Source organism: Dermacentor andersoni, unplaced genomic scaffold (assembly GCF_023375885.2).
Source record: "Dermacentor andersoni unplaced genomic scaffold, qqDerAnde1_hic_scaffold ctg00000033.1, whole genome shotgun sequence".
In the NCBI taxonomy this organism is placed as follows: Eukaryota; Metazoa; Arthropoda; class Arachnida; order Ixodida; family Ixodidae; genus Dermacentor; species Dermacentor andersoni.
The window spans coordinates 247,543-271,908 of NW_027314755.1; the positions used below are offsets into that span (position 1 = coordinate 247,543).

The 24,366-nt window shown below is 45.3% G+C and overlaps 1 protein-coding gene across 1 annotated transcript in view; it reads left to right on the forward strand.

The window, feature by feature from the left end:
• Positions 1–467: 467 nt before the first annotated feature.
• The window catches only part of LOC129381461 (uncharacterized), a 78,424-nt gene continuing 54,525 nt past the window's right edge, over positions 468–24,366 (forward strand). Inside the window, exons 1-6 of the mRNA XM_055064342.2 lie at positions 468–618; positions 1,794–1,864; positions 4,857–4,983; positions 12,231–12,304; positions 14,018–14,162; positions 23,992–24,213. Coding sequence (XP_054920317.2) covers positions 497–618; positions 1,794–1,864; positions 4,857–4,983; positions 12,231–12,304; positions 14,018–14,162; positions 23,992–24,213 — 761 coding nt within the window. The 5' untranslated portion in view covers positions 468–496. The remainder of the gene's footprint in view (positions 619–1,793; positions 1,865–4,856; positions 4,984–12,230; positions 12,305–14,017; positions 14,163–23,991; positions 24,214–24,366) is intronic.

The following is a 24,366-nucleotide window of genomic DNA, read 5'->3' on the forward strand; positions in this document are numbered from 1 at the left end:
CGTTCAGTTGAGAGCGGATGTGTAGAGGGTATCTTTCAAGCGTTAAGTGATTCCGCGATGTTTCACCGGCACCTCGCGCACTATCTGAGCGTTTGTCGAAAACGGTCCTGCAACTGACAGGAAAACCGTGCTACACTGAAGAAGAAGAGAAATGGCACAGAAAGAAACATTGGCTAGCTTTACCTGTTTATTTTCGCAACCCTGTTGCTGCTTTATACCGCACTGACATAAGCGTAATTGGAGCACAAAAACGCGCAGTGCATTAAAACCAGGAGGCACCTCTTCTAGTGTTCGAATATTAGCACCTTAGCGTCAACATAGTGGCGCCCTCTATCGTCTATTTTTACCACATGGGCTTTGCGCCTTCATTCGAGCTGGCAAAATGCCCGACCGTTTATTGGTTCTATTTCATCCTTGGCACAAACTGCGCATGCGGGATCGTTCAACAACGTTCTGTCTCAGAAAACGCTAGTACTCCAGAGCGTCAACATCAGGCATGACTGAACAAAGGAACGGTGGACACACGCCTTCCGCATTAACCTTTATCGACGAAGCAACCCCGCGTGCAAGCCGTGAAGGCGGTGAGGGTGCCTTAGGTGCTTCCGACGATCACCTTACGTGAGTATTCCCGTTGTAAAATTCTCGTTGCATATTCTCAGCCGCCGAAACAACCTGGAATACAGACTTTAACAGCTATACTTTTGTTTCCACATTGAAGTGGGCGTTTTCGAGGACAACTTACAGGCAGCGTGGCTGCAATCAGAAACCCAGGTGGTGAAATTTAATAACACGATCCGTCCAAGAGGCCATCATCGCGAGATCAATATTTTGATACGTGAAACACAAGGACATAAATAAATAGAACAGTACGTCGCACTTCCTTTGGCGGTCGAGTTAGAATAGTGCAGGAGCCTCACCAAATATCGCACAAGTAGTACAATTGGCTCAAACCGCAAGAGATGTGTGACCAAGTGGGCTCACTTCTTGTGAAATTTTTGCTGCTACTTGTTTTTCACGAAAGACAAAAGGTACGCTTGAAGAGAAACGCCCTTTCTCTTTGAAGTGAAGACTATTCATTTATACGGCATGTTCGGGTAAATGGGAAAGTACTACCGGGATGCCGCGACGGCCGCGTCAGTTTGGCGCACTGCGAATGGCCGCGTTGACAGAGCGTGCGAACGTAATCGTTAAATGGCGAAGATAGTTACGGACCACAAATCTTAAGATGCATAGTCGCAGTCTAGCAGAGGCATTCCGGACGTGGCTGGGCGACCGATTAGGCCGACTGGCAAGGCCCCTGTACGAGAGCTACTATAACATAGCCAAACCTAACATACCGTTGCGTTACTTAAAGCATACTTTTAAGCTCTCGCGCGCTGTGAACGCACGCCGCTCATGGCGCGGCCGTTGTGTCGCAATGTGTTGACTAGCATGACGTCGTAGAGCCATACGCGTGTAGTCTAAAATGAACACCTCGGAGGGATGGCAGTCCGTAATAATTTCGGAACCTTGCAGCTTACCACCTTCTTAACTTGGTTCTAGCATCATCCGTTGCTTTCTTATATTTCAGGGTTAATGTCAACATTTAAGAAATTGCGTAATTTAAGATCATGCCATTCGCCCTGGGCCGATCAGAAAGTGATCATTTTGACAAAATCATACATCATGGGTACAACCTTTTAACGAAGCAGGAGTTCCCTTGTTCCAAATTCTGTTTACCGAAAACATTCTTCGGATATATTCTGCCGTAATTTGGAGCTAAGTCAAAGGCCAATATGTATGTCTCATTCCAGGTATATTGACGAGTACATCAATGACGAGTTGAAGGCGTCAAACCGCCAGACCGATGCCACTGAGGTCAATGGTATGTACGGCATGGCCTTTCACCATCGATACTAATTGCAAAGATGTTTAACAACCCACAGAGAAGGCAGCCTCTCCATCGATCATAACAGCGGTGCATTTATTGGCCATACCGGCACCTTACTAGCGTCAGCATGTCGGTTGCTGCTTGTGCAGTCAGCGTGCAATTCATGCAGATGAATTGAGTGCTAACAGAGACAACACCACTCATATTCTGCGTGCCTCAAGTTTTGAATGAATTGCCTTTCAATGCGATGAACTCATTCACGCTTCTCGATTTGTTATGGATTTCGTGTTGGAATGGGGTCAGAGTAACAAGCTTTGCAATGGGTAGCAAGCCAACCGCATGTTTTATTCTTCACGTTAAATGCTGGCTGGAGAATCTTGTCATCAAAGGATGTCTTGCCGGACGCGATTGAAAATTTAATTTATACACTGGAAATTGACAAGGCGCCGTCAAACGAGCGTTTCGGTAATACAATTTTTCGAGTTCATACGCTGTGAAAAGGACAGGTGACATCGAGCTGTCTGGCTACTGTGGCATCAGCATGCGTGTGTTACTGCTTACAGACACTCTCCCCCTCTGCCTCGAATGGCGTCCTCAAGCGGCGTTCCTTGCTTGCCTTCTCTCCTACAGGAGCAAAGGCCCTACGTCATGTTAACGTGACGAGCCCCTGCTCTATTATTTATTTCGATAAATTTTTATCGTACGGCACATCTGATTGTGCGCATTCCGCCATTGGATGATCAACCAAATTTCCGTGCACTGGTCGGTGCCGTTGCAAGCAGTTTGCATTGCACAAATGCATTTCTTCGTGGGACCTTGACCAGCTCTCTCAAAGCGCGGCTCCATCCAGTGGAAGGGCGCGTGGCCTGCTGTTGAAAATTGCGACTTTTTCCTGCCACGCAGCCTCCTAAATGTTGGAGACGCGGTAGCCACTACTTAATTTACCAGCCGCTCTTGTGTGTTTACGACAGCCAAACTTGGCGAGGGGAACTTAAGGCGACTCTCTGTCTACCTTACGGAAAACCAGCAACGCCTTATTAGTTTTCTGCAACGATTGCGGTTATTATATTTAACGCAACGTCGCGTGATCATTGCTGTTATATTGTTCAACGATACAGCCTTGTCAACTTGTAATTCTGCAAGTCTTTCTGATCCTATCGGATGCCGAAAACACCACCTTCATATATGCGCAATGGGCGGCCTATTTTAAGCAGTGTGAGAGGTATCGAAGGCGAGCAGATGATCACAGCTACTTTTTGTTTAAAATTAGTTGTTAAACATGCACAGCTAACCGTAAATCCATTCTTAGTAACTGCAGCTACAGACGTAGGTAAAATATATGCAAAGGATAGCCAGGGTCCTAAAGAATAGTGCACTATCGGTGGAAACTTGCATCTGTCACATCAAGACCAGGTGTTCATGGGTGGTCAAGCTTCAATGAAATTTTACACTTGTTCTGTCACCTATTGCTTTGTCCACTACTAGATATGACCATCCACAGCTAATAATGAATAGGCGATATGCAGAACCAACAGGTGCACTTTTGCACACAACCCGTTGTCCTGTACAAGCTAGTGGCTATCGGAGTACAATACTAATGAATGTGTCAACATGCGGGGTGGTAACATCATTAGGCAGCCATCCTTTCGCTGCACGATCCAACCTTTCGAAGCAATTTTCTTTTGAATGGGAACCTCGTCTCTGGGGCATTCCAGATTTTCCTACTCGATATGAAAAATGCAGAAATGCTTTGATTAACAGCTCTGAGACTGACGTGAACGATGTTCGTTGCATTTGAGAATGTTCTAGTGACTGTATTCAGATTACATATTTAGGGCCTGGATGGTATGCCAAAATTCCCGGAAATTGGCATGTCTCTAAATATTTTAAACACAACGTCAGCAATTGAGTAACTCTAATCCTAAAACAAATATCGCCGTACTGTGGTCCGCATTGTTTAGAATATCTAAAGCGGCCAAATTTGATTTAGAAATTTACAATTTACAGAAATGACAAATGTTTCAAAGCGCTTTTCAAAATTCGTAGCTGCAACATTATGGTAAATTTCAGACCGCTGCGTATTATCATTGTCGATTTACGAGTATTATTAAACGTTCTTTTCAGAACTATGGTATCGCTTTTACTGCTCAATTACAGAGTTGCAAGCTTGATATTGTTTTTATAAATTTTGGCTAAATCAATACTCTTTAGAAGAACGTTCACAGCTTGATCATGAAGTTCGTTTACGGCAGTCACAAGATTTCATCATTTTCTTTTACATTCGATAGCCTGCCTGAAAGTTAGTGCAAGTGTGACAGAATGAAACCTTCATTTGATGCAGTGACTTGTCAGTCGAGGTGGGAGGGTCCCTTATTCTAGGAACCCTCTGGCTTGGATCGCCCTCCGGGCCCAGAACAATATCCCTGCTCCAAAATACTTAGACAGAAACCTCCGCGCTGAAGTTTCCTTTTGCGCGTTACTAACTAAGCAGCTTTACCAAACGAGAACGCGTCCCTCTTCGTAAAGGCAAGTTGGTGAGTGCCAAAGTCTGCTTATTAAGTTTATTATGCGTTTCATTGCGACCTAAGTGAAGCATGGAACACACTTATTGCTGGAAATTAGAAATGAGATTTGACCTTTGTAGCGCACTAAAAATAGTGATCTGTCGTCTTTAGCTTAGGACACGGTCGTGTTCCATTGTGCAGTCACAATTACAGCGTATTTATTTTTAGAAAAAATCAACGTTCTGTAAATTTGATCGAGTTTGGCCCTTTCGTCCATACAAGTCTCTTGCTTGCACTTTGCACCTAATTTCAAAATTTCTGAAAGAAAAAGTTCTGCAACGGCAGCCGCCGCCTTTCCCTACCATTAAAGGTAAACTAAAACGTTTCGCATGCAACCGTTCTCAGCGCGAAATTTTCTTACTTTTTGAATACCTTTGCAGAGCGGCGAGTGAACACCTCTGCTGTTTTTTCGGGCCATGCAGATGCCAGTGACATCGGAAGCACCAATTACGCGCCTGCAGTAACCACCGACAGGACCGACCACGCCAGGCCCAGTACGAGCCGCGGTGGCCTCGAGAAAGTGTCGTCTGCTACGAAAGGCATCGCGAGGTGAGCCAACATTGCGAAGTATTTCTTGACATAACGCAACCTAGTCATCTAGGGAACTGCGACAGCGACTGCACCGCTCACGCCAGATCTCATCCCGCATAATAAATAGAAAAATAGGTTATAGTAGGAATATAAAAGCAAAAGAAATCATCTGCTTTAAGGATGCCTGATGACGCTTCAAGGAGGCCTGATGAGATTTTGAAGACTCCTGAAGACGCTTGAAGGACGCGTGGAGACGTTTCAAAGAAGCGTGGATACACGTTTCACAGACGCAGTAGATGCACGTTTCACAGACGCAGTGGATGCACATTTCACAGACGCAGTGGATGCACGTTTCACAGACGCAGTGGATACACGTTTCACAGACGCAGTGGATACACGTTTCACAGACGCAGTGGATACACGTTTCGCAGACGCAGTGGATACACGTTTCACAGACGTAGTGGATACACGTTTCACAGACGTAGTGGATACACGTTTCACAGACGCTGTGGAGACGTTTCACAGACGCTGTGGAGACGTTTCACAGACGCTGTGGAGACGTTTCACAGACGCAGTGGAGACGTTTCACAGACGCAGTGGAGACGTTTCACAGACGCAGTGGAGACGTTTCAAGGACGAGTGAGGACGCTTCAAGGACGCGCGAAACTGCTTCTCATTCCTCCATACCGTAGAGTATGCTGACGCGGCGTTTAAACTGGCAGCGCTGCAGCAAATTCCCATTGAAAGAGTGTGGACAATGTTGGGCAATCAGCCCCTTCGGCGGGTGCAGCCAGCGTTGCTCCGCCATCCAAGATGAGCTCATCAACTTCTAGGTTCGTTGCATTTAAAGATACTGTCACTAAAGGCGAGGCGTTGCCAAACCGCTGCTTGCAAGAACGGCGCTGGACACGATTTCTTGCCGAACGGCGCCACCGTTTCACTTGCGGTCGTGTAAGTATGCGTCATATGGAACGGAAAAAACTTGGTAGGCTAAGTTAGCTGTCTTACATTTCACGCGCAGTACAGACGTCTTCTGTAATATGTTCAGACAAATATTTGCAGATGAATGTAAGGGGACTTCTACGCAATCTAGATGTCAAAGAACTTATTTAAAATTTAGTCTTAAAGTGATTGTGACCCGCCGTGGCTGCATAGTGGCTAAAGAGTTCTGCAGCTAAGCGCGAGGTCATGGGAATAATTTTCCGACCATGGCGGCCGCATTTCGATGTGGTCGAACTGCGAAAATACCTGAGTACTTTGATTTAGGTGCACAATAAGAGCCCCTGGTAGTCCAATGATGCCGGAGTCCCAACCTGCAACCTGTCTCATAAACAAATCATGGTTTTGAACGTAAAACCCCGTAATTCAGCAATTTCTCACTGTTGTGTGTGGAAGAGACACACTTAACGACACACACTCTCATAGACAATATGTCATTCTTACCAAAATATTGCGATGATGGTCTCACCTCGTCGGGTGGTGTGGCTATAATAGTAGACAAATCTGGCCCGCCATTAAAGAAAAGCGTCTATTTTATAAGACTCTCTTCAATCTACGTTACATTTTTCTGGTGGAGGTGCGGGTTACATGCTACCACTCCCAGATCGAACACCGTCTACAAGCGCAGTATGAAGTCCGGTCGAGCTGACTCCTGTGCACGTACGGACAAGCCAAAGACGTGAAGGACTGCCGCCTGAGCTCGAGCCCCTACCCAATGATGTCAGAAACATGAGTACAACGGTTGCATCTTCTTCCTCAACGCACCGACCGAGGACGTCCTTAACCAGCCGCGAATCCCTGCATTCTTCCATGGCGGCACCTTCGAGGATGTTGAGGACTCGCTCGATCATTTTAAGCGTGTCGCAGGATTCAACGACTGGACTCCAGACCGCAAGCTACGCAACGCCTACTTTGCCCTCGAGGACTATGCGCGGACATGGTTTGAGAACCATGAGGCAGCCTTATCGACCTGGGACGAACTCCGACGGCAGCTAATCGGCACATACGCCAGCCTAGATCGCAAGTAGCGAGATGAATCTGCAGTTCAGGCGAGAGTACAGAGGCCGAAAGCGTCACAATGTTTGTCGAAGATATGTGCCGACTTTTCCGACGCGCGGATCCGTCCATGCCGGAGGAAAAGAAGCTCAGGAACTTGATGCGCGGTGTCAAGCAAGAGTTATTCGGTGCCCTAATACGCAACCCACCAAAGACCGCTGCAGAGTTTCTCGCGGAAGCCACATCAATGGAAAAGACACTGCAGCAGTGAACAAGGCAGTTCAACCGCGATGTGTCGACCCTATCGCGTAACCCTCTCGCTATACCCTTGGACAATACCTTAAGGCGCCGAGTGGAAGGCGCCTAAGGTGCACTGACAATGGTAGCACAAGTTACCTGCACCTGGGGCCCAGCCGCAGCCTTGATCACGCAAGGCCCAGAACAAGCCGCACAGGCATGGGGCAAGCATCATCAATCATAGAAGGCGGCGCCAGGTGAGTTCACATTTAGAAAAGTTTAATTCGAAAGAAACTCTGATACTACAGGCATGGCTACCCGGGGAACAATCATGCCTGTACCCACTAATTTCTCCCGGGGAGGGCTATCCCTGTTGATGGAACAAGGCGCTGCATGAGCAGTTTTGAGAGTTCGGCAGGCGGAGCTTGTCATGCTATACGTAATAGTTGCAAGAGCGCGACTAGACACGTAGAGAGTAAAAAAAAAAAACAGGCAGCGTATTGCACTCATGTTCCACGTAAAGGAACGCTTTCAATATGGTTACCTTGGGTACTCACCCCCCTGTGAACTATATGAACCTAGTGAAGAGCAAGATGGTCATCTAAAAGAAAGCTCTCAAAATGAAGCAGAAGGCGCCTAAGTCTACCGAGGCAATGCAGCGTAGGTACGCTGGTAGTAAGCAAAGCAATCGAAATCAGTCCGTGCTCCCATACTACAGCCTACCACATAATGAAGTCGCGGTTTTGCTGCATTGAAACACCAGAGTTCAGTTTTTGAATTATTATTACATTTACCTACACCAAACCTTTCAAAGGCTATAAGAAGAAAGTTATTAAGTAGCCGTAATTTAAGCAGTGGGTTAGCCGCAGATATCTCAGTAAGAAAACATGAAATATGTAAAATGTCAAGGAAAGTACTGCGTAATCCTACCATTTTTTTTCGGCTAATTGAGGACTCCCTATCGTGGATGATATCAAAGTACATGTTCTTTTAAATTTAGCCTGCCATACTTCCGCATGTTGTTGAGGGGGTGTTCTCACCTTGATCGATACGTAGCTATGATACGTCAACCGCTAGGCCAACTGCACAAGCTAGTCTTGTAGCGATAATTCGGCAAATTGCAGTGCTTTTGTAAAGAAGGGCCAGCACCCCGACCAGTTAAGGCCACCCCTTTTGGTCCGAATTCGCCTTTCCTGCTTTCTTTTCACTGAGAGGCGAAGAAATAAATAGAAGCTACGTCAATATGCTTGTCTCGACTTCGCCTGTGTTCAAGAACTTCACAAGAAGGCGTGGCTTTAAGCAATTATTAGTGCAAGACTTCACCATAAAAATGAAAAGGCAGGAAAACATAAAGCAGTGTAAGGCGATATGGGAAGAATTTGTCAAGCAGGAAAGCCTGATCGAGCACAGTTGTTCCGGGCTATGCTTTGTGCATGCGCGCGCGCGTTCTCGATTGTTCCACTGATTAACTTCATCATACAGTCCGGCTGACATCCACGCGATATTATAAAATTGCACAGGTGTCCCCTATACCAGAATTATTGAAAGGCTTACGCGTCCATTATTCTCGCATTAAAACCATTGATCTGAGTTCACTGGTACATGCGGCATTGTGGGAGCGGAGACCGCAGTATAGCTGTTAGAAGTTATACAAAACATCACGGCGATGGCGACACCGACGGCAGAACTGGGCCTGGAGTTTCCGCATACTTGATATTTCTATAAATAAGCTTGCCGAAGAACGGTAGAACAAGCCTTGACAGGTGGGTTGAGACGCGTTGACAAATGAGGCTTATGTTTCCGATTTAGCTGGATGGGTGTGCATGAGTCCGCCATTAAATTGACACTATAGGTTATTACTAGGTCAACGTGGAATGTCGAAATGCCATCCCACAAATCTCGAAACGCTTGCTTCATGCGAATAAGAGACTTATTTTAAGAGAAAACGCGTTCTGAAGCATCCGCGCACCTCTAGCGCCGTTCAAATCGCCCGCTCTCCGATCGAGGAGTGGTGACGTAATGGTCTCATAGTGACGTTGCGCCGTCGGTGAGTAAAACGGCGCCCGCAGACGGGGCTAGGGCTTTTCTGCGCAAAACGCAAACGCGCGGCCAGAAAGAGCCAAGACAGAGCCGACAGCAGCGCGAAAGCGGAACTATGATGGCTAGCGGAAGGGAAAGCGCGCGACGATAAGCTGGTTCTTTATTTTACGACGCCAACTTCGACGCTCGTTGCAATGGACGACCCTGACAACGACACATTGACTCTTGATGCTGGGCTCGTCTTCAGCGATTCAAGCCCTGATGACCGTGACGTGCTGCTAAGAGCTCGCGCTGCCGGCGTCGTTGCGTACTACTACGACGGCAACTGTATGTCATGGCTTTACATATTCGCACATTTGTAGGTTTTCCTTCGTGGAAACCCAATGCCGCACTCACCGCCCCCTATTCGACCTGCAGTTGTTCTTGCGCTTCGGAGAATGTAGGAAAGACCGACGGAAAAGCGCTACGGGAGCGCATTGCTTTGAAAGGCACTCCACACGACTTTAGTAAGTCGGCGTTGAACTTGTAATCCTCTGGTCGAAAGTACAGCGAGCACACTATGTGATTTTTCGGCTCTTTGCCAACGCGCTGTGGCAGAAGTACGGCACTTAACCACTTCGAACGGAGAGGTTCACTCCATAGCACACAGTGATAAGTAACGTTACGTTCGCCGCTACAACTACCCTTGGCCAAGTTCCGCGGACCGTTCGCGCATCCCACGACATCACATGGACGTGGCATTCTCGCTGCCTGTTCCAAATGCAAGTTTCGCGAGCAAGCAGAACCAGCGCAGCACGACGCGATAACAAAACAACGGAAACTCCAAAGCGCGCGCGGCGCAGGGTCAAGCGCGCAGAGTCGAGCGAAAACGAAACATTTCGACAACCTATACGACTGAAGGGTTACGTCAAAATGTTATTTTTTCTTAGAATCGAACAGATGTAGACACGTAGCATTTTCTTCCGCCTTATAACATAATGAAATGATCTTTTTAATACGAGTAGTTGAGGAATAGTGACATAAATTATGATGAAGAGTGCCTTCATCATCAGGTTAGTACCGGAGTGTCGCTGGGGGTTCTCAAATCGTGTCATGCATTTAGCTCAATTTCTCGGCTACTAAAGCTCTGTTCGCGATTATATGGACGCCTTAGACGTTCTAGAGCATTGCTTTATCACTTTAACTTGACTTCATAGTAACCTTTGGTGTTCGTTTAAGAATCGCTAAATAGTCAGCGTCATTGTGTTGTTTCGCAAGCTTATGAGATCTTCGGTGGAACATTGCAAATAACCTCTCAAGTTTCTGGTCAGCGTTTAAATTCCAATGTTCGATTCTTGGCTAATTGCTGCATGCCGGGGAATATTATTTGGCTTCCAGGCTGTAAACGTCCTTCGGTACATATTGTGGCGGTTCGATTACCGTATTCAGAGAATTTCCATGCACCTTCAGCAAAGGAGGCTGCCTTGACACGACTTTCCGATACAAATCATACAGTGACTCCCCTGGGTCAAACATCCACGCGATATGTATAGCCTTAAGAGCCCCTGCGTAGGCAAGTTCTCCCCGATGCGTGTGTTGTGTAAATGAACTATCTTACCGGGATACAAATCGCCATAGGGGCTTAAGTCTTAACGTTCTCTCAATTGCTTGCAAATACAGGAGCTACATCAGTTTCTAGGTCATCACGTAGAACAAAAACTTCAGCTGCGCCTTTGTGTTTCAAGCCTAGGAAAGTGGGATGTGGAGACCAAGGTTCGGCATCGTTTTCTAAGAGACAGGAGACCTCCAAGACGCGCATGGCCAGCACCGTGTCGTCTTTAATGATGCCTATTTTTTCAGCTAGAGCAGCACGTAATGAACTGTTCTTTCTTTATTGTTACCCAATATTTTTTTTCATTTTCAGTCACGAGCGCATGTGCTTGGATGTAAAATATGAAATGCATAAATTGCCTGCGAACCACTTATGTTAGACAACAGACAAGATTTGCGTAAGCATGGCAACATTTTGCTAGCATATCCTTATCGACTGTAGGTGAGTAAACACTATGGAAAGATGTTGCGACGGTGAATAAAAACGTTTTACAAATATTTCATATTAATTATTCTGCTTCCAAGAAATCACGACCATTTTTCTAGCCATTCCACTTTGGAGACGACGCCTCGGATACCGATATTCCGGCATTACCATGGTGGCATAAAGCCTATTAGGAAACAAGAACAGATGGCGGCGCCAAATTTACCTCTGGGTGATATTGGGAGAAAGATTGGTAAGTAATCTCGAGGCCTTCCCGCGTCGTCGCAACCACCGTTCTATCATAAGTTTCACTGCGCATGTGCCGCCCAGGCGCACTTTTGGAAGTCACGTGAACTTCTACGCGAAGGGGCCGGGGGGGGGGGGGGGAGTAGTGACAAAGAGACGTGGAGCGGGGAAGCCTAACGTATTGGTACAACATGGCTTCCCACTCTCTTGACCTGTGCAGCTGAAAGACCTCATAAAAGGTAGCGGCAATAGGGAACGTTCGCCTTTGGACAAACTCCTGTAGTCTCCTTCGCGTGCCCTCCTTATCAAGCCATCTTTTTGACCGGGCATGTTAGAGGTCTATGGTTTACGTGTTGTGCGTGTGATTGGGCACGTGGTACAACATGTGTTTCGTTAATACGTGAGCCTTTATTAGAATACACACTGTTTAAATACTACTAGCCTTACTTTCGTTATTGTTCTAATATCATGCTATAGATGAAACTGCTTCGCCCTTCCGCGAAGACTGCGTCTATATTGGCACAAGGACTCTTTCATTCTGATAGCATCGATCGCAGTATATTCTTTCAGTGTGATGTTCCTGTATGCCTGAAGGAATTTGGAGGCAAGCGTTTCAACAAGGGAACTTGTCCTGGTGTATTGTGTCCCCTAGTCGAAACATTGGCTTCAGATAGAACCTTTCTCCAACCACTGTTGCCTCAGTGTTGATGTGAATATCTGTCTCGTGTTGCAGAATTCCTGTGGCCAGTGGTGTTGGCCAATGGAACACCCATTACCAACCGGCTGATGGCACGCACGCAGTCTCCGGTAGGTGCGGGAAGGTTATCGGCCGTAAGTACACCACGGGTTCCTTTCAAGGTTAGGGAGCGAGCTAACATTTGCTATCGCACAAGGCACATTTACACAGCACTAAGGAATGAATTCGGGGGTTTTACGCGTCAAAAGCAAGATTTTATTATGAGGCACACCATAGTGTTGGACACCGGATTTATTCTTATCGCCAGGGCACCCTTAAAGGACTACTGACACAAAAATTTTCGAGCTTGTTTTTTTTTCGCTTCTGCCGCTCGTCGACGCCAGCGGTAGTGAACGAGCAAGCCAGGTGAGCTGGCGATCACTGGAAAACTGTGTAGGCCTAGCTCGCTCGTCATCGGATCCAAGGCCGACGACCCTTGCGATCCGTCCGCAGTTCGTAATAAAGCACCTGTATTCGTCAGCACAATCGGTGTCTGCACATTTATGTCGCTTGTAAGTGACAATACAATTTAATTTTCCCGACGCCGTTGATAGCGATGAGAAAATACCTTAGCCAGGCGAACTGCTTCTTGGAGACGATTGCAACGGTGGCTACGCCAATAATTTACTATTTCGCGCAACAGTTTGACTTGCACACTTTCGAGGTCACTTTACTCCGCGCTATTTCGACTCGGAATCAAAATTTTAGCCCATTCCTTGTGCTGCCGTCAGCGTGGCGGTTGTCTGCGCTGAAGCGTATTTTAACATTGATTTTTAATATGTTTCAAACTATATTTGCCGTTTATATTTTGCAGACGATGTGTGTGTGCCCACGTAAATCGATCACACACGATAACTCGACTTCGAATTATGTGTATCACTGTTCCTTTAACGTGCCACCAATGCTAAACAGCATCGCCGTTGGCGCAGGTGTGGTTGATTAAACGCCTTTCACAAACCTTTTCGCAATTCGGTTGATCCAAACTTTCCTTGCTTCAGTTAAATCATTTTACTGCTAAGAATTATTTGCCTCATCTAATATACTGTGATAACCTAAGAATGGAGTGCAAGCTTAACTCGCATGGACCGAGTGCAAACGCCTTTAGCCTTTAAAAGCCAAGGCAGCTCGAATCCGCTCGCACTTCAATGACCTTGCTCTGCTAAAACACAATCGAAGAACGAAAGCTCACAATTTCGAGTTAAAGCATTATCTTTGTCTCAGCGCTGATATGACCATCACCCATAAAATTTTCCAAGATGTCCAGGTTCCATCATAATATACGATTCCAGATTCATTGCTTTTCAGGGTTAACTGGTGTTTACATAAGCCCAATTTTGTTCCAGTGATTTTAAAGGTAAAAGATTCAAAGTTAAATACATCTTATTCTTCACTAACAGCAGCAAATTAGCTTGCAGCCATTGTTCTGTACGTGTATTACCACGTCACATTTCGTTCTATGAGAGCAAAATGAGCTTATCGGAGAGCACAACCATTATCAAAGCGCGGCAAGACGCGTGAGAACCAAAATCAGCCATTGCAAGGTCAACCAAGCTCCGGTCTCGACAGAAAAAACGAAGGATTAAAGCAATGAACAACTCCCGAAACACATGCGCGTCCTTTTCGTAGCATCACGTTGTGGCTTCCGACTTTTGTTCCTTGAATTTAGAGATTCAATTCAGACGGCCGCTGTGCTGCCAGGGTTTTTTCTTGCTTCCTGCGCGTTCCTATCACAGAACGCTCTAGCCTCGTTGTCACACAATGGGAAATCGGCACCTCTGTTTCAGGGCATACACACAACACAGAAACCGGGAGCGCTGGTTTCACGCTTCAGGCCTACAGCAGCACCAGCGGCGGTGTGGACAACACAGTGGCCAGTACAAGCTACGCGCCAATGGAACAACCATCGGACATTCTTGGAAACGACACTTGGTGAGCTAAACTTTTGTATGAATTCCTTTCGTTGGAACAACTCACTGAAATGAGACGGAACGCTGTCTGTGGCTGAATTGTATTTCCACTGATCAACTTCTGCGACACAGGGAACTGTTGTTGCCTCGAATGCCAAATCTGATCTGCAGTTCCGACCATATGGGGCAAACAAGAAGCTTTAGTTCAGGAGCAAAGTTCATTGAAAATGAGAAATCAATTTGCCCAGAAACACACTGCACCAACATTAGTTTCTGGCATGTGAAAAAAAAGATGCGATTTGCCGTACATATAAAAAATTCAGAAGCAATTCTGCACGAAAGACAAAACCTCCATTCCCTAAACTGCGTCTAATAACACATCTAAAGAACAGAAAATTGATGTATTACACAGCGATCTGAAATATAGTAGTTTATGGACAGATCCTTCGGAAATCTTGGCAAACGCAAACTGGAAATGGATACGAAAGAAGTTGTTCACTTAAGATTTTCTAAGAGATGCAGCTAACGTAACTGCGGTAGATTTTTTGTTTAGGTAAATTACTAAACTAAGTTTCTTTTTCTGGTAGGTTAGCGATTTCAATATTTTTCAGTTTCCAACCGATATGAAAAGTGTGATTGATGCAGTTGCTGGAACTTATCTGTTTCAAGCAAATGCCATCCAGTATATTTGAATTCATACGGAGGTCAATAAAGAACCCTTTTCTTCCGCCTAGACGAGTTCTCTGGAAACGCTGCTGCCGCTTATGTGGCCAGTTATTCCCTACGCCTATAATTTATAATTTATTTATTTATTTGCTAAATAAATTTATGTATTGTCAAATTTTACTAAGTACATGATTTCGTCTAGATACGTGCCAAATGGGCACGACTAGAAAAAGCGTACAAGCTTACACCACATGAGCTGATGCACACCATAACATAGCATGAGTCGTGTCAACAATAACTAGAATAAGTATAGATAAACAACTAAATTGCACATTAACGACAACAAAGCCAACAATTTTCATCTAGCAGAACTTTTTGTTGGGCTAGTTGGTGCATATTTACTGAAGTACTATAGCGCCAAGTAGACGACACAAGAAGAAGAGACACGGACGAGCGCTTTCCGTGTCTCTTCTTCTTGTGTCGTCTACTTGGCGCTACAGTACTTCAGTAAATGTTCATCTAGTTCATAGGCCAGAACATTAAAAAAAAAGGCAGGAGAGAAGACATAGACTAGACACGTGTGTGTGTGTGTCCTATTCTGTCCGTATTATTTTTTTTTTCATTCCTCCCCTAAACTGTAGGAACGATCTTGTGCCAGCAATGCCGCAACTCCACGCATGTAAAGTTCATCAAATAACGCAAAAAATCTCATGGCCAAGGAATAAAATGAAAGAAATATGGCTGTTTGTGTTAAATTGTCGAACTTTGCCATGAGCGTTCTACTGTATTTCTACCATAGGATTTTAAAAAACTTCCTCGGCAGCACATCTTGACGATTCTGCGTAAAAATCCTGAATTATTTCATATTATTCTGTATGTAGGGATTGAGTTATTGCATGCGATGTCTGACGAGGGCGCCGTCCGGCTGTATTTGTCAGAGATAACGTTAATTGTATAGTATGTCTTTGAAGCATTTAAAATATATTACTCTTCCTTATGTGCAAGGAGTCCTATAAAACGCAGACCTCTTTAAGCTCAGGCAATACAGCCTGTTTTAATGCCAAATGTCTCACTACCGAGCGCACATTTCTGGACCCTTGCCTGAACACTCCTTGTTAGCGTGATGGAATTGCACGAGTATTCTGTTACCTTTAGAACATGTGAGTTTAATAACTAACCACCGTTTTCAGATAGCCCTACTCGCCTGCACCGGTTACATTTAGGCTACACACGATGTAATAAATAAAACAGGACTTCTGCATAACTTGACACTCCACCGACCGTAGTTTGTGTTTCGAGTTTAACGCCTTAGACGACCAAAAGCACCATTGTTCAATTTCTGCCGATCTAGAGGCGGAATCGAAGGGTAAATATAAATGTAGTAACTTAGCCCTCAGATTGAACAAGTCGCCTTACCGTAAACGATCGATTTAGTTTGCCGGCCTCTCAATTGGCCAAAATGTGTCTACGTCGTCCCGTTACAAGAGTCGGCTATATTGAGCTGCCTTTTCCGTCTACTTGCAGGAATGCTACTGGAACCGATGCTGGGGAACAGCAAGAGTTCTCCGGTGCATGTTCCATTGTTTGCAGCAGTCGGGATGCTTTACACGGGCACGTCAACGAACACAGGGGCGACACAGACCAAATTTGCAAATCATGTGATCTAGCCTCTGTGAGTAATTCGATGCTCATAAAACATTGCCAGAAAAGCACCGACCGAAACCACAAATGCGAAACCTGTGGTAGATCGTTCCACCTGGCTCATCCCCTAGCCGCACATGACCGCACCCACGAACACCACAGTCCCTACCAATGCCATATTTGTAATAAATCGTTCCAGTCGTGTAAACATATAGATGACCATAAACACACACATACAGGCGACAAACCCTACACTTGCGAAACCTGTGGTAAATCATTCACACAGGTATCACATCTCCGCGCACACCAGCAAACGCATGCGGCCGAGAAACCCCATGTATGCCATAAATGTACTAAAGCCTTCGAATGCAAAAGTTCTCTCCAACGTCATCTCAAGTGGTATTGTGGGGGCGGAGATTTCGATTGCAGAATATGTCATCTATCCTTTGTGGACAGCTCAGATCTGGTTCGTCATCACCAAATTTTTCACGGGTATGAAATGCCGCATGAGTGTACTCACTGTGGATTTGATTTCGCCGAGAAAGAAGCCCTCGATGAACATCTGCGCCGGAATCATATGTGCGACTTATGTGGAGCATCATTTCAAGACACGGTTCAATTGATTAGGCACATCTGGACGCATAGCTGTGGGCAGCCGTAACATGCTGCCTAGTGCGCAAGTAAATCGGCCGCTGCTTTTGCATAACGCGAGAGTGAAGCCTTGCTGAGAAATCACGCTGACATTCTTTCACAGGAGTTAGCAACAAACTAAACGCATCGTGTGCAGAGGCCGGCTAGGTTTGACATTCAGAACGACTTCGTAAAATGCATGATGTGGACGATGCCCTGGGGTTTCTCGAAATTACGACACAACACGTTGTCGAAAGAAGTATTTGGAGTGCTTCAATATCCAAGCATACTGCAGATCCCGGCCAGCGCTTACAGTTTGAAACACATGTGATGGCTCGCGAACGCAGCTTTAGAAAATTTAGTTTAAGACAAACCCTCATGGGGTGCAATTTTGAGTTTTGTGTAAGTAGGTCAAAATGCCTGCACAAGATCCTTGACTCCCCGTTTCGTTAGAGAAGTTTTATGCAGGCGTTTTCAGAGTGAGCATGTAAACAAGCTCTAATGGACCCTATGCCTAATGATCTTGCATTGGGGATAGAAGGGAACATGTCTGATTGAAAGGAATTTAAAAAAGAGGCACTGTTTTCTTGTCAACTTACAAGTAATCTCTACCATTAATTAAGGTTCTTACGCCCTGTTGCCTTCGAGAGACAGCTTTTACGACAATATATAGACACATTGTACGCATGGGAAAATTTATTTGCTTAAAAGATGTTGAATGAATTGACTCTTTGGGTTCTCTTTGGCTCTTGTAAACTCTAAAAAAAGTTTACACCATTTGGGTTGCATTTTCTCCTGGAACAATAATCGTCATCTGTCTTGCCCGCATTTCGTTGCTTTAACGCTGTGAGCCCGGTACTTCCTAGACACGAACGGCGTGCACGTTATCAGCTTGACACAGCATTATCGACAGGAAAGTAGCGAGCGCTGACTTTCCAAAATCCAAGCAAAAGCAAGGCTTCTGACGATTATTGTTTGAGGACAAGCCCCAAACGGTGCAAACTTCTTCAGTGTATTAACACCGAAAATGTGTTATGTACCATAAACTAAGCTGATGAAAGTACTGAGACTGCATTAGGTTTAAATGATATTGAGCGTCACATCATATGTTCTCCCAATACGCAATTTTTTAGTTGTTTGATTGCGCTGGGGGAGCTTAGAGATTTAAAGGGCAGTCTTTTATCCACTTGGAAGCCGTCTGTTATGACTCGCACTATTATGTAATTACAGCTCCAGAATATTTTCAGCCTGATGTGACAAACGCTTCTGTGCGAGCAAGGAAAGAAAAAAATGTGATCCAGTTTTTAGGCAGATTGGCACGCGTACTTCGATATCCCTTTCCTGTGAATGCGTTTCAGCGGCTGACAAATGTTAAATTACCGCTCAGCGCATGACGCGCCAGCGTGTATAAGAGCATTCTGTCATTCTTGTCGATTATGTATTTTTTCTGCGATGTAGTCGAAACTTGTGTAATCAAATTCCACGCGCAACGCGAATACAGTTGTGCATTCTGGACTGCATGCAGACAGAAACGGTTACGCTGGAATCTTCGATGAATCATGCGACGTTCGTTAGCCGTAAATCACTTCTTGAATGATCGACGCATGTGCCCGGAACTATCTTTGTGCCTGACTGTAACTTCTTTTGTGTTATCACGTTCGCCCAATAAAGACTTATTTGTGCCACATGCTTCTTGTTACCGTGTTGTTCCCGTCACTACAGCGCGACACCTCGTAGAGGAGCTTCTTCATTACCGGATACACCCTGAAAGCCCTGAAAACAGTGTAAATGTTGCCATGGGCCAGTGAGCTAGCTGAAACGTCCGACTACCGATAGAGCACGGACGTGCGCCCGAGACGACTAGGAATGACATGGCGCAGTGAGCAGTAGCATTGAAATCCCCCATGTGGCCGGCAACGCCGGCTCTGCGAAAACGAAGCGACCCACCGATCTTCCACGGACCATTATTTGAATATGCAGGAAGCTGGCTAGAAACTTACGCAGCAACCACCATGTTTAACAATTGAAACTGACGATAAGCTATGGCATGACTGTTTCTCATTTGAATACACCACCAGGACATGGTTTGAAAATCGAGAGTCCAGCTAAGCAGGGGGAGGCAGTTTTGCAGTCTCTTCCTGCAAACATTCATGGGTGCCGTGTGCAAGGAGCGGGCCGAAGTTTTGCTTGAAACCCGTGTGCAGCGACCGAATGAGAATATCGCGGTGTTTACGGAAGTGATGAACCGTCTTTTCACCAACGTTGACCGGGACATGCCCGAGAGGAAAACGTGTTTCCTCGTGCATGTTTTGAAGCAAGAGCTTCACGTCGGATTTAAATCCGAAGCCGGCGAAGGCCGTCGCGACATTTCTCCCGAATCCCATGGGCCTGGATAAGATGTTGGAAATGCGCACTCGGCAACACAGCCGCCCATAGCCTTAGCCGAAGTGGAAAATCCCGCGACAAGGCTCCGTGCTCTCGGAGACCATAAGAACCGTTGTACGCGTAGAAATCCCGTTAGATATCTTCTGCGACGCAGTCTCAAACAACCTTAGTTCCTGATCCCGTCTGAGAGAAGATCCAGCACTCATTTGAGTCCCAGTAACAGCAACTTTTGCAGCAATTTAATGCTGGAGTGCGCACAGTTGGCTTCGTAAAATGTTTGGAAAGTATTTCAAGAAAGCAATCCCCAATAACTATTGTGGCAAATCAGTTCTGCGCAATCCCGTTAGGACGAGGAAGTATCATTAAAAGGAAAAGTTGTCGTCCAGCCGAATGTAGCGCGTAGCTACAAAGGAAAAACATGTGGAATCCACAGGAAGAACGCCTTGTAGTTGAGGAAACATTCCTCCTGGGCCGGGATTCGAACTCGGGACCAATGCTTTTACGTGGTAACCGCTCTGCTACCTGAGCTAACCAGGAGGCTAGCAGATCGCTCGACGAAATCCAAGAAAACAGAAATTGGAAGCACAGCAACACAGTATATGGCAAATCGGTTCTGCGGTACCACAAAGTGGAGGAATTATCATGAAAGGGAAAAGTCGTAATCCATCCTGATATAGCACGAAGCCACAAAGAAAACCCATAGTGGAAACCCGTATGGGTTTTCATTGTAACTTCGTGCTTCATACGCGTGGATGACAATTTTTTGCCCTTTATTATCTATTCTAAAGAAAACACATCCTTTTTATTATTCTAAGCTTTCGAGTCTTTTAGCACCTCTCCTACTTCAGAATTCAGTACAACTTCCCGATACAATATCGCCCGGCGTGAGCCTGTTAAAATTCCGTCCTGGTAGAGTTCTGGTACAGTTCCTGGTGAACACCCGTATTGAAAGATGTTCGACTCGCATACTTCACTCATTCACCTCATTAAGCAGAGCTCGCATAACACTAAATACAGCACACATAAATACCTCCCCAAAAAATATTTATTTTCCAAACGGATGTGCAAAATACATAGATACTAGCATAATCAGCAAACGAAAAATATTTCTCGAGAACGCATGCTCATCGCGCGGATGTCACCTTCATGATGTCTCTTCCTTTTGTATCTGACGTGAAACTTATAAGTATATTTAAGTTCTAAAGCAGGTTTTAAAGACTAAACCTCCAACTTTTTTTGCTGCCACGGTAATGAAGTCGCAAGTTAGAATGATATGCGGTATACAACTGCAGATGCACGTCCATTCATATACGTTTTCTTTTTATCTGAGGCTTATGTCTGCAATTGCGCCTTGTTCATACCCCTGTAACTCAACTTCCTTTTTAGGAAAGGCAGCTCCACGTGTCCTATGTGAGTGAGTGAGTGAATAAACTTTTGCTGCGTCTAGCAAAACGCCATAAAACGCGCATCCGGCTAATCCCATGACACGACTGACAAATCTAGTCTGCCGGCCCGATCGCGGGCACGCTGGACGGCCAGGATTTGATGCTCAAAGACGGGATTTCGCAGGAGCGCGTCATATCTGTCATACGTGAAGCAAACTCGAAACACATTTTTGTCACATATGCTTAAGATTACCGAGTCCTTCTCTTCTCAAGTGTTCGAAGTGAGTCTTCACTAAGGGGCAACTGTTGGTTCACTATTAATCTGTGTAAGCCATGTTCCTCGTAATTTTAATTCTTTATTAGATAAATTGCTCGTGGCATGGATCCATGATTCGTAATTGATTGAAATTCCCGTGAAAATCCGAATACTACCAAGGCAATTACGAATTCAATCCGGCGTGGAAAGACTATCTCTTTTTATTACAGCTCTGCTTTGAATCAAAGCATACAAGAAGTTCACGCAGCCTCTTCTTTTGAGCCTCACCCTATTTGATAGAACAATCAGAGAAAACTTTTCAGCTGAGCCTACTGGCAAATTATCATTGGGATTCTCCTCCACGAGTTGTTGACGCCACGGCAATTATAAAAACGGCAACATAGAGCCAACTTCAAAGCCCTATCAGAACTGTTTGAATTGCACAAAAACCAAAGTTCTACACTAAAGTAAACTAAACTTGACTTGCCTGTTTATTTAAGTCAGAGGCGTTCCCCACTCCACGTATTACACAGGGTTTGCCTTATGCCAGCCAGCAAGTGAGCATTTCGGTAAAATGAAACATTACATGTATCAGGTTAATTAGCAGAATAGCAGTGTGCTTGTTCCAAATTGTGCTTGTACGAAAGCTGCATCAGGTATTTCCCGCCTTACCTGGATGCACAGATTCCGATAGAAATATGTCTAATTCTAGGATTTGTGAAGACTCCTTCGAAGACCTGTGGGACGCGTTCAACAACCTCATTTATTCCAAGGACGTTACGGGTACGTACGGCATAGCCTTCGACCATCGATGCCACTTGCGAAGACGCTTAACAATCCTCAACGGAAAGAACATTTACATAGGCCACGAGAGCGGTGCATTTGCTGCAGAAGAGGACACAGTTTACGTGTGTCGCTGTGTCGGTTTCCGCATGAACAGCCCCAACGTGAATTAATAGGGTAGCTGATTCGGAAAATTGGTGCGTGAAAGCCATGAAGAATGAAAGCCGACACAATGGACAAGGACATAGTTTACAAATTTGTAGCTCTGCCCCTCCCACCGAAAAAACAGATATCGCAGTTCTGTAAAGTTGCATGAGCTAGAACACCTAAAGCGACCAATATTGGTTCAATAATTACCAACTTCCAAAAAGTATAATGTTTACGAGCGTTTCTCAAAGCCCTACCCACAACATAGTATCATATTTCAGAGCGCCGCATATTATATCATTTTTACCACTTTATATGTATTAACAGATGTTTCCGAAGCTGTGTTATCCTTTTTATTGCTCCATTAGATTAAAATTACAAATTCTTCCATATTGAAAATATTCTTAATAAAAACATTCACAGCCAAAACAATGCTCCAGTCCCTACAATTTCTCGTATTCTTTCAAGTGCAACCGATATCGGCAAATTTAGTGGAATAGTTACAGCGTATTTCTCGTGTATTTAGACAGAATTCCCCAAGCTAAACTTTAGTTTTCTGCGCTACTAATGAGCTTTACTATAAGGAGAACGTGTCCTACATGGTTAAGGCAAGTTAGGTTTGTGAAAAAGCTAACTCACGGAATTTTGCATATTTTCTATCGAAACCTTAGTAAAGCCTGAAATATGCTTATTGCTGGAAATGTAAACAATGATTTGACTCCGAGAACAGACACAACGAAATTTGCACGACGCTTTAGTTTCTCGTTTAAGAGCGGAACACAATACCATTCAACGATCCCTGCTTGCTTCTCGCGCTTCCCGGTAACAGCATCTTATGTAACCGTAATGTTTACCGGGAAACACTGGCCGCAAACGCTATGCACGAAAGCGAGCTTTCTGGTCGAAACGCGGCTTCTTGCGTAGACCGCATATGCACGGAGGCAAGCGCCATCTGGATGGTTTTGCATGAAAATGGGTGCGCCACTGCCCGTAGTACAAGAGTGGTACAAAAGCCGGGAAATTGGTTTGTGCTTCAGTTCCCACGTAAAACAATGTTTCCTCGTATATTCAAATAACAATCTGATGCTATCATGTCTGTATGTTGTATGTGTGTCGTACTTTACTATGTTTCTGGTGTATTTTCCTTAAATTCACTCACTTCAGTAACAAATCTGCTCTACACGGAAGGCCTGCGTGATTCGGTATGTCTGATTCGGAATGATTTTTTTGTCCAGAAGATGATCAACGCCAGCGCCGGATGCAGACACTGGATCATCGGCGACACGAGGCCCGCAGTGCTATCGCGTTAAAAGTGCCTAATCTCATCTTCGGAATGGAACACTGTCGTGTTTTATTCAGGTGTACTAAATACAGCACATATTTTGGGGGAAATCCAACGTTGCATAATTGCCGTCACGCACGTCTCTTTTGTCATATGTGTTGAAGCCATATTGTCAGAAAGAGCACCGCATACGGAAGCAGTGAAGTCAGGTTACCATATCACTAAACCTCCACTAAATCATCGTGTTTTTCTTTTTTTTCTGCGCGAAATGTTGACGCTCGTTGAATGACCCCTGCACAGTGACGAGCTAACACCTCTGTTATTCTTCCAGGCCATACACACGTCACTGAAAGCGGAATGACCAGTTCCCCACCTATGGTGTCCAGCAGCAGCATCAATCACGCACAGCCCAGTACAAGGCGCGCCGGCATTGGAAAGCATCAGCCATTCCAGAAAACACTGCTATATTAGCCCACGTTTGCGAAAATTTCCTTGCATAAAGCAAATCAGAGGGTGCGTAATGCTGCCTGTGGTGCAACTATGCCTCCACTGTCGAACTTTTTCTACGGAGGAGAACTGTGATGCGTGAAACGCGCACAATATCAATCGTTATTCTAAACACGCGGTATGCTGGAGGTGGTCCTAACATGCTTGTCATGCTCGGCACTCTTGCAAGTTTGCCAAATGAGGACGTACACAACACAGAAACCGGAGGCACTGGTCTCACACTTCCGGTCTACATCAGCACCGGCGGCGTGGACAACGCAGTGGTCTGTACAAGCTACACATTCACGAAGGAACCATCGGACATCAGCACCGGCGGCGTGGACAACGCAGTGGTCTGTACAAGCTACGCATTCACGAAGGAACCATCGGACACTTTTGGGAACGGCGCTTGGTAAGCCATGCTATTGTATGAATTCCTTTCGATGGAGGAACTCACGGAAACGACACGGAATGCTGTCTATGGTTCAATTATACTTGCACATACGAACTTGTCCGACAGATGGAAGTGTTGTTCTCTGAAATCCCAAATGTCGTCTCTAGGTCA